At 44.5% G+C, this 11,597-nt stretch overlaps 1 protein-coding gene across 1 annotated transcript; it reads left to right on the top strand.

Annotated features, from left to right (window-relative positions):
* The first annotated feature begins 147 nt into the window (after positions 1-147).
* adra2c (adrenoceptor alpha 2C) lies at positions 148-2,430 on the top strand. Its single transcript, XM_073047897.1, has one exon. The coding sequence runs from the start codon at positions 394-396 to the stop codon at positions 1,627-1,629; it is 1,236 nt and encodes a 411-aa protein (XP_072903998.1). The 5' UTR covers positions 148-393; the 3' UTR covers positions 1,630-2,430.
* Positions 2,431-11,597: the final 9,167 nt, after the last annotated feature.

The raw sequence follows: 11,597 nt of genomic DNA, 5'->3' as shown, positions 1-11,597 counted from the left end.
TGGGCGCAGAGGAGAGCCAATGGGCAGGAGGCACCGGACGAACCGGGCGAGGCGGCCGCCAATGGCTGAGGGAGGAGGGGGGTTTGAGTGGGTGGGCGTGACTCTCCGGCCGGAGCTGGCAGTGCCCGCGGAGCGCTGAGGTGCCCCGACGCTTCTGCATGCCGGTGGTAGGCTCGACTCCCACAAGAGGTGGGAGCCCCTCAGAGCTTGGAGTGAAGAGAGAAGCCCACCCAACCCTCTTCCCCACTGTGCTGTGGGAGAGTGGAGTAGAGGAGGAGTGAATGGTCAACCACCAAACCGGGTGGGGGTCCCGACCATGAGAGGGGGTCCCGGCGGCTCCCTGAAGTTACTCACTCGTTGGCGGGAGGTGACAGCCCCGGCCTCCCCCTGACCATGGAGGCTGGGGCCAACTCCAGCAGCCCTCTCCTCAACGCCTCCCGCCCGCGGCCGGCGCCCGATCTCGGCCGCTACTCGCCGGAGGCCGTAGCTGGGCTCTCCGCCCTGGTGGGGCTGCTCATCCTCTTCACGGTGGCGGGCAACGTGCTGGTGGCGATCGCCGTGTTCACCAGCCGCGCCCTGCGGCCACCCCAGAACCTCTTCCTGGTGTCGCTAGCCAGCGCAGACATCCTGGTGGCCACTCTGGTCATGCCCTTCTCGCTGGCCAACGAACTCATGGGCTACTGGTACTTCGGCACGGCGTGGTGCGACATCTACCTGGCCCTGGACGTCCTCTTCTGCACCTCGTCCATCGTCCACCTCTGCGCCATCAGCCTGGACCGCTACTGGTCCATCATCAAAGCCGTGGAATACAACCTCAAGCGGACACCCCGCAGGATCAAAGCGGCCATCGTGACCGTGTGGGTGATCTCGGCTCTCATCTCCTTCCCTCCGCTCCTGTCCCGGGACCGCACGCTGGAGGAGGACCAGACTTATCCGGCTTGCCGGCTGAACGACGACACCTGGTACATCCTGCTGTCCTGCGTGGCCTCCTTCTTCGCCCCCTGCGTGATCATGGTGCTGGTGTACGTCCGGATCTACCAGGTGGCCCGTCACAGAACCAGGGGCATGTCGGTGCGGAGGGACCCTCCCGAGGGCTCGTCCCAGACTGAGGAGGCGGCAGGAGGTCCCAGGGCACCGGACGACAGACAGAACGGGCACTGTAGCCGACCGGGCGAGGAGCCGCCCGATGTCGAAGTGGACGAGAGCTCTACCTCGGAGGAGAAAGGTCGCCGGAAACAGGCGGCCAAGAAGGACTCCTTCTCCAAGCGCTCCAGCCGCCTCTCCCGGTCGAGCAGCCGCTCTTTCGTGGTGTTCTCCACCCGCAAGAGACGCCGGAGCAGCCGCGCGTCCAGGAGCAAAGTGTCTCAAGCCAGGGAGAAGAGGTTCACCTTCGTCCTGGCCGTGGTGATCGGTGTGTTCGTCGTCTGCTGGTTCCCGTTTTTCTTCAGCTACAGCCTGTACGGCATCTGCCGGGAGCTGTGTCAGGTGCCGGAGACCCTCTTCAAGTTCTTCTTCTGGATCGGCTACTGCAACAGTTCGCTCAATCCGGTCATCTACACCATCTTCAACCAGGACTTCAGGAGAGCTTTCCAAAAGATTATCTGTAAAGCCAGGAAGAGGCACTTTTAACGCTAGTCCAAACCGGGGTTTAGCTTTCCAAACCAGTGAACTGTTGGGTTGGATACAAGTTTACATTGTATTCCGTGTATATAGTATGTATATTGTATGTACATAATATATACAGTGTATGTATGTGTATGGTGTGTGTGTATATATATAATATGGTATGGATCTAAAATGTAAGTATATGGATATACTGTACTTATTTTCAGTAATTTTTAATTGGATATATTTATTTTATATTGGTTTGATCTACAGAGTTTGGTTTTATATATGAAATGGTGAAATTTTAAATATATTATGTGTATCACTTTATATATAATTGATTTTGTATATAAAAGGTGATTTTTATATAATGCTTGAACCACTTCATATATAAAATCAATTATAGACATAAGAGTTTGATCAAAGATGGTTTTATATATAAGTAAGTTGCTTTATTTGTACACAAGATTGCATATAATGTATAATTTTATCAAACCAGCCAAGCTATGGAAGAGTTAAAGTCCAGTTATCTTTCAGTCACTACATTTTCTGATGCTCCTGTGTTCTCAATGTGTTATCTGACTGTCTTCCCCACACCAAACCCCCTAACCATCCCACCCCCACCCCTCACTAGCGAAAATAAATGGCTGGAAAGATCACACTGTTCACCAGAACTAAGATGATTTTTTTTAATGTAAAAGTTGGTGGCTATTTTGGGTGTTCACTTATTGGTCAGATTGCTTCTTCAGATACACACAAGCCATTGATGGCTTGTAGGAAGCAAGGGTTAAGACATAAAAATCAGAAATAAAGCGCATTTTCTTTTGTTGGCAGAAAATTGGCCTGCAGTGTAATGTAAGTGTCTTTTTTTAAGCCAATTGATCCAGGCATAGTTGGTCTTCACTGTTGGCTCCAAATTCACCATTACAATGATTTCTCCCTGTGTGATTCACAAGCCATAAGCGAATCCCTTCAGAAATTTTGCAGTGCCCCAGAGGGCAGTACTGAATTAGGTTGTAACCAGTATATCATTATGTAAGTTTTTCAGCTGCTAAGAAGTTGAAACAGGTGCTGCATGAGCATTTGAATAAGTACATGAAATCAGAATCAGGTTTATTATCACAGATTGGGTCATTAAATTTTCTGTTTTGGGGCAGCGGTATGGTGCAATTCATAAAATATACTATAAAATACCATAAGAAATATACGCTGTGGCCGCTTTATGAGGTTCACCTGTACACCTGCTCGTTAATGTAAATATCTGATCAGCCAATCATATGGCAGCAACTCGATGCATAAAAGCATGCAGACGTGGTCAAGAGGTTCAGTTGTTATTCAGGACAAACATCAGAATGGGGAAGAAATGTGATCTGAGTGAATTTGACTGTGCGGTCGGTGATTGTTGGTGCCAGACGGGGTGATTTGAGTATCTCAAAAGCTGCTGATCTCCTGGGACTTTCACACACAACAGTCTCTGGAGTTGACTGGAGAGAAAAAAATCCAGTGAGCAACAGTTCTGTGGGCACAAATGTCCTGTAAATGAGAGAGGTCAGAGGAGAGTGGCCAGAATGGTTCACGCTGACAGGAAGGCGGCAGTAACTCAAATAACCATATTATAGGAGTGCACTACAAAACGTCGAACTTTGAAGCGGATGAGCTACGGCAGCAGAAGACCACAAATGTACTCTCAGTGGCCACTTTATTAGGTACAGTGGGTACCTTGTAAAGTGGCCACTGAGTTGTGTATATATAGAAAAATAAATAGTGAGGTAGTGTTCATCGTCCATTCAGAAATCTGAACAGAGAGGGAGGGATGTGGGTTGCAGGCAAGTAACTTGCTAGCTGAGCTACTTGGTCAGCATGGAGTTGTTGGGCTGAAGGGCCTGTATCTGTGCCGTATTGTTCTATCTTTAACTCCGACTTGTAAAGTAAACACACTGATGGTTTTTACACCATGAATTGTGTGTGTGTGTTAGAGAAAAATTGCCTTTGGATAGTGTTCAAGTTTCAGCTGTCCCGGTGGACTGAGGTGAGAGAAAGTAATAAGCTCATATGTCTGCTAAAGGTGATGAACAGAAAGGATCCAAAACTTGGAGGCTCAAAGGAGGCAAACAACTAGAGATGCTAAAAATCTGACAGGACGGTACAACATAGAATCTGACCATCAGCTCACCGTTTTCATACAGAAGTTGTTGTCCACTGCACTAATCCCACTTCCCCGCATTAAGTCAAGTTTATTGTCATTTCACTACATGTATGCTGTCAAACAAGACGTTTCTCTGAACCAGGGTGTAAAGCACTGTAGTATACGTAACACACAATAACTTACGAAAGTCAGAATGAAGCTACAGATTCGCCAGTGAGTTATGCGAAAAGGTTAAACATTCTCTGGAGCATAAGAAAATAAGGGCAGATTTGATAGCAGTCTTCAAAATGATGAGGTGTACCGACCTTAAGACAGGGGAACAGAATTAGACTATTAGGCCCATTGAGTCTGCTCCACCATTTGATCATATCTGATTTATTATCTCTCTCATCCCCATTCTCCTACCTTCTCCCTGTAACTGTAACTGTAATCATACTCTCATTTCTAATCAACAAGGTCCAAAACCGTCCTTTGTACCTCCCTCTGCAACTGGATCCTTGACTTCCTCACTGGGAGACCACAGGCTGCAGATCGGAATTAACATCTCGTCCTCTCTGACTATTGACACAGGTGCACCTCAAGGATGCATGCTTAGCTCACTGCTGTACTCTCTATACCATGACTGTGTGGCTAGGCACAGCTCAAATTTCATCTAGAAATTTTCTGACGACACAAGCAGTATTGGCAGAATTTCAGATGGCAGCGTGGCGGCGTACAGGAGCAAGAAAGACCAGCTGATTTAGTGGCGTTGCAACAATCTTACCTCAACATCAGTAAGTCCAAGGAATGGATTGTGGACTTTAGGAAGGGGAAGTTAAGGGACCACACACCAGTCTTCTTCAAGGGATCAGAAGTGGAATGGGTGAGCAGTTTCAAGTTCTTGAGTGTCAACATCTCTAAGGATCTATCCTGAGCTCAATATATTGATGCAGTTACAAAGAAAGCACCACAGTGGCTACATTTCATTAGCAGTTTGAAGAGAATTGCTGTTTCACCAAAGACACTTGCAAATTTCTAGATTTCTACAAATTTCTACATGGAGAGCATTCTAACTGGTTCCATCACTCATTTGGTCTGGAGGGGCATGCACAGGATCAGAAAATACTGCAGAAAGTTGTGAACTTTTCCAACTCCATCATGGGCACTAGCCTCCCCTTCCTTCATGACAAAAGGCAATGCCTCAAGAAGGCGGCATTCATCATTAAGGTTCTCCATTACCCAGGATATGCCCTCTTCTCATTGCTGCCATCAAGGAGGAGGTACAGGAGCCTGAAGATACACACTTAATGTTTTAGGAACAGCTTCTTCCCCTCTGCCATCAGATTTTTGAAAGGACAATGAACCTAAAAACACTAGCTCAGCATTTTCTTTCCACTCTTTTTGCGTTTCTTACTTCATTTTTTATATATATTTATTGTAGTTTATAGCTTTTTTATTATGTATTGCAATGTACAACACATGCCAGTGATATTAAACCTGATTCTGACCTTTGACCCCCTGACTAATCAAGAACCTATCAGCTTCTGCTTTAAATATACCCAATGATTTGGCCTCCACAGCCGTCTGTAGCAATGAATTCCACAGATTCACCATCTTCTGGCTAAAGAAATTCCTCACCTTTGTTCTAAAGAGACATCTGTCTATTCTGAGGCCATGCCCTCTGGTTCCCAGTTTAGAAAATATCCTCTCCCTGCCCCATCCGTCTCTGTGTCCTTTCTATTGTCAGTACATTTCAAAGAGATCCCCCCCCCCCCCAATTCTTCTAAACTTCAGTGAGTACGGCCCAGAGACATCAAATGCTTCTCATATGTTGCCTGGATGATTCTCGTGAACTTCCTCAGGACCCTCTCCAATGCCAGAACATCTTTTCTTGGATAAAGGGCCCAAAGCTGCTCACAATAATCTGTGCAGACTGATCAATTCCTTATAAAGCCTCAGCATTACATCCCTGCTTTTATATTCTAGTCCTCTTGAAGTGAATGCTAACATTGCATTTCCCTTCCTTACTGCCAACTCAAAGCGGAGGTTGATAGGTTCTTGATTAGTCAGGGCATTAAAGGTTATAGGGAGAAGGCGGGGAAGTGGCATGACTTAAAGCAGAGGGTGATACGTTCTTGATTTATTCAGGGTGTCAAAGTTATGGGGAGAAGGCAGGGGAATAGGGTTGAGAGGGAAAATAAATCAGTCATGATCGAATGGTGGAACAGAATTGATGGGCTGAATAGCCTAATTCTGCTCCAATGTCTTTTGGTCTAATTGTTGTAGCGGGCATGATGCAACCAATGTTAGAAGGAACTATTTCCCTCCAGTGGTACTGACATTCAGCTGCCAGATGTCTCTGAGTGCCGGCAAACAGGTGCAGGAGCTGTTAAAGCTGCCAGAGTTTCAGAATGGAAGCATCTCCCTTCTCTAGAGTTGGCTTCAGGAACACACAACACTCTGGAAAGATGAAATCAAACAGAAGATGTTGGCAACACCCAGTGTCAGCTGGAATCACTGAAGAGGTGAATGATGCAGAGAGAAGCGAGGGGATGGGTGGAGGGAACAGGAGAAGGTAGGCGTCATACCTGTGATGAAGCTGGAGCTAAGTACATCAGTGCATAATGAAAGAGTTCTGGAGGAGGTGTAATTCTGAATGTACAAGGAAATTAATAAAATCTCAAATTAGCTGGATTTAAAAATAAGTGAATGCTGGAAACTGGTGACGCTGATGATCTCCTTTCATTCAAGTCGCTGTTGAATCCAGAAGGCTGTAATGTACCTGGTCAGAAGGCTTGGGTGTTGAGATTAAGGTAAAAACTCGCAGCTTTGCGACAAGGCAGGTAGTGTACAAGGTGATTTCCTCCCCCTTCATCAACCCCTGTCCCTCTCCAGCTTCTCCCCTTTGTGCGAGTGCTAGGACTTGCTCAAACAGAACTTTTCACCAACTTCAAGCTATGGTACAGTCTCCCCGGGGGGGCAGCGGAGGCAGGCTGTACTGATTCATTCAAACGCAAGTGGAACAGCTATATTTCTGGAAATTGCACCAGTATTTTAGCAAGACTAATTTGAGTCATATCTTGTGGTGTCTGTAGTATGTTAGGGAGAAATGGATGATTATGGATGAGAAGTTCATCTTCCAATTAAATGAGTGAGACTGATCCTGGCATCACTAAGTTAAGTGGAACTGAGTTTCACAATGAAGCAATGCAGAAATTTATAATTAAATTTTACGTCTAGAGCAAATGATCTGATGGCTAATTTCTAGGTGACAGTGCTCCACTATTGGGTGTTCCTTCTTGTTTTGACTGAGGCTACGCTAGATTGCCTACCTCATTAACATAGAGCATATCATCCATTGGGGGTATACAAGAGGCATAGACTCTTAGACATGGGAGCAGAATTAGGCCATTTGTCCCTTTGGGTCTTCTACCAAACAGAATTATGGAAGCAACATCATCAGAAGGGCTGCGACAGTTCAAGGAAGCAGCTCACTTTCTTGCTCGCAATCAGAATCCTATTTGTCATGTTGTTTTGCTGCACAGGCACAATGAAAACAACATAAATTTAAAAGCATAGAATCGTGCAGGCCCTTCGGCCCGTGATGTGTGCTGACCTTTTAACCTACTCTAAGCTCAATTGAACTCTTTCCACCCACGTAGCCCTCCATTTCTCTGTTTTAATTCTTACCTGTTGACAATTTCTTAAGGATAATTAAGGGATGAGCAATAAGTGCTGGCAAGGATTCCATCCAGATAGAAAAGACAAAAATAAAATGCTTGTTTAAAGGATTGTAAAACTTAAACTACAGCAGGGGTTCCCAAGCTGGGGTCCACAGACCCCTCGGCTAATGTTTGGGATCCATGGTATAAAAGAAGTTGGGATGAACCCTTTGCCTTGCCCAACATGGCAGTTTTATGTTTAATGAAGTGACTAAGGATGCATCTACAAGAAACACTGTCGTAGGAAAGCAGCACCCATCAGCAGAGATCCTCACCACCCAAGCCAAGCTCTTCGCCTGTCACTGCCATCAGGTAGAAGGTACAAGAGTCTCAGGACTTGCACCAGCAGGTTCAAGAAAAGTTACTACATCTCTGCTGAGATGTTCCCACAACCAATGATCTCACTTTAGGGACTCTTTATCTTGTTATTTCATGTTCTCGTTATTTATTGCTATTTATTTAAATTTGCATTTGCACAGTTTGATGTCTTCTGCACTCTACTTGATCTTTCATTGATCTTGTTATAGTTACTGTTCAAATCTGTAGATTTGCCGAGTATGCCTACGGGAAAATGAATCTCAGGGTTGTATGTGCTGACATATACAGTATGTACTCTGATAATAAACAGTGCTTTGAAATTTGAACTTTTGAATTTAGAAATCTATTCGAACAATATTAATGATTGCTTACAATTTTCCCTCCTTCCATCAGGTAGAAGATACAGAAGCTTGGGCCCGGTATAGATAGATAGATAGATACTTTATTCATCCCCATGGGGAAATTCAACTTTTTTTTCCAATGTCCCATACACTTGTTGTAGCAAAACTAATTACATACAATACTTAACTCAGTAAAAAATATGATATGCATCTAAATCACTATCTCAAAAAGCATTAATAATAGCTTTTAAAAAGTTCTTAAGTCCTGGCGGTAGAATTGTAAAGCCTAATGGCATTGGGGAGTATTGACCTCTTCATCCTGTCTGAGGAGCATTGCATCGATAGTAACCTATCACCAGACTCAAAGACAATATTTATCCTGCTGCTATAATACTCTCAAATGGACCTCTTGCATGATAAAGGTGAACCCTTAATCTCACAGTCCACCTCAAATATTAATTGGCCTAAACTGATGGGAGTGTTTTTATTTATTTATTTTGAAGCTCAGCACAGTAACAGGCCCAACAAGCCTGTGATTTACACCCGTGTGACCAATTGTCCGACTAACCTTTGTGACTTTGCACTGTAGGAGGGAACTGGAGCATCTGGAGGAAACCCACATGGGCACGGTGAGAATGTACTCCATATAGATGGAATTGAACCCGGTTCATTGGAGCCATGTGATAGTGTTACACTAACCACTACACTACCATGCCACCCATGTTATTGCTGTTCTGTAAATTAGTAAGATAGAAGTTATGTGGGAAACTTGAATTATTAGCCTTTGCTTTTGATAATAAACTCCCACAGGAAAACTGTCTGAAAGCTCGTTGGTGAGAAGTCAGGAGAATGGGGTTGAGAGGGATAATAAATCAGATATGATGGAATGGCAGAACAAATGGGCTAAGTGGCCTAATTCTGTTTCTATGTCTTATGGTATTTAGGACCCAACATCTACAATTTAATTAAATCTTAAAGTGTGGCAGAGAGCCAAAAAAGGCAAGTTTTTGGAAAATTGGTAATTGGTTTGTTGTTGTCACATGTACAGTACTGCGCAAAAGTACTGGAGAAGCTAAAGTCAGTATTACAGTGGAGTAAAGGGAACTACATGAGAGAGCAGCTGGCCAGAATTGATTGGAGAAAAAAACACTGGCAGGGATGACGGCAGAGCAGCAATGGCTGGAAACTCTGGAAGCAAGTCGGAAGGCACAGGATATACACATCCCACAAAGGAAGAAGGAATCTAAAGGCAAGTTGACACAACTGTGGCTAACAAGAGAAGTCAAAGCTAATACAAAAGCCAAAGAGAGAGCATGTAACAGAGCAGAGATTAGTGGGAAGTTAGAGAATTGGAAAGCTTTGACAATGAACAGATGACAATGAACAAAATAGTTAAGAAGGTAAAGATGGAATACATAAGTAAACTAGTCAATAATTCAAAGAGGACACCAGAAGTTTTTTTGCAGATATATAAAGAGAGGTGACAGTGGATATTGGATCACTGGAAAACAATGCTGGAGCAGTAGTAATGGGGACAACAAAATGGCGGACAAACTGAATAAGTCAAATTATCTCTTCTTAGGCTTCCAGCCAAGTGCAGGTATCGATTTTAACTGATGTTTCGATGACAAACTCTGCCATCTTCATTAGGATGATACATTCTGAGCTCATGAAAAGTTTATTCGTCATATACACTGGGAAAGAATGGGATCCTTTTTGAACTGAATAGGTATTTTGCATCAGTCATCACTGTGGAAGACACCAGCAGTATGGTGGAAGTTCCAGGGTCATGAGGTGTGTGAAGTTACCATTACTAGAAAGAAGGTTCTTGGGAAACTGAAAGGTCTGAAGGTAGATAAGCTACCTGAACCAGATGGACTACGCCCCAGGGTTCTGAAAGAGGCGGCTGAAGAGATTGTGGAGGAATTAGTAATGATCTTTCAAGAATCATTGGATTCTGGAATGGTTCGAAAATTGTAAATGTCACTCCACTCTTCAAGAAGGGAGAGAGGCAGAAGAAAGGAAACTGTAGGCCTGTTAGTCTGACCTCAGTGTTTGGGAAGATGTTGGAGTCGATTATTGAGGATGAGGTCTCAGGGTTCTTGGAGGCACATGATAGAATAAGCCGCAGTCAGCATGGTTTCCTCAAGGGAAAAACTTGCCTGACAAATCTTTTGGAATTATTTGAAGAAATAACAAGCAGTATAGACAAAGGAGAATCGCTTGATGTTGTGTATGTGGATTTTCAGTCGGCCTTTGACAAGGTGCCACACATGAGGCTGCTTAACAGCTATGAGCCCATGGTATTACAGGAAAGATTCTAGCCTGGATAAAGCAGTGGCTGGTTAGCAGGAGGCAATGAGTGGGATTAAGAGGAGCCTTTTCTGGATGGCTGCTGGTGACTAGTGGTGTTCCACAGGGGTTTGTGTTGGGTCTGACTCTTTTCACATTATGTCTCAATAATTTGGATGGTGGAACTGATGGTTTTGTTGCAAAGTTTGCTGACTGTATGAAGATAGTTGGAGGGGCAGGTAGTTTTGAGGAAGTAGAGAGGCTACAGAAGGACAGACAGATTAGGAAAATGGGCAAGGAAACGGCAGATGGAATGAGTGTCGGGAAGTGTATGCTCATGCACTTTGGTAGAAGAAATGAAAGGACTGAATATTTTCTAAATGGAGAGAAAATACAAAAACTGAGAGACAAAGAGTCTTGGGAGTCCTTGTGCAGGATTCCTTAGAGATTAATTTACAGGTTGAGTTGGTGGTGAGGAAGGCAAATGTGATGTTAGCAGTAATTTCAAGAGGACTAGAAAATAAAAGCAAGAATGTAATGTTGAGACTTTATAAAGCACTGGTAAGGCCTTACTTAGAGTATTGAAAGCAGTTTTGGGCCCCTATCTTGGAAAAGATGTGCTGAAACTAGAGAGGGTTCAAAGGGTCCTGCTGAAGGGTCTCAGCCCGAAACATCAACTGTACTTTTTTTCCACAGATGCTGCCTGGCCTGCTGAGTTCCTCCAGCATTGTGTGTGTGTTGCTTGGATTTTCAGCATCTGCAGATTTTCTCTTGTTCACAAAAATGATTCCACGATTGAATGGTTTGTCATATGAAGAGGTCTGAAGGCCCTGGGCCTGTATTCACTACAATTTAGAAGAACGAGGGGTGACCTAATTGAATGATGAAAGGCCTTGACGGAGTGGATGTGGGGAGGATGTTTCCTATGGTGGGAGAGTCTAAGTCCAGAGGACAGAGCCTCAGAATAGAGGGGCATCCTTTTGGAACAGAGATGAGGAGGAATTTCTTTAGCCAGAGAGTGGTGAATCTGTGGAATTCTTTACCACAGGCGGCTGTGGAGGCCAAGTCTTTATGTATATTTAAGGCTGGGGTTGATAGATTCTTGATTAGTCAGGGCGTGAATGGATATGGGGAGAAGGCAGGAGATTGGGTCTGAAAGAAAAATTGAATCACCCATGATAAAATGGCGGAGCA

This window comes from Hemitrygon akajei, chromosome 6, assembly GCF_048418815.1.
Source record: "Hemitrygon akajei chromosome 6, sHemAka1.3, whole genome shotgun sequence".
Taxonomy (NCBI): Eukaryota; Metazoa; Chordata; class Chondrichthyes; order Myliobatiformes; family Dasyatidae; genus Hemitrygon; species Hemitrygon akajei.
Note: the sequence above shows the minus strand (reverse complement) of the source record. Positions and strands in the feature narration are given on the sequence as shown.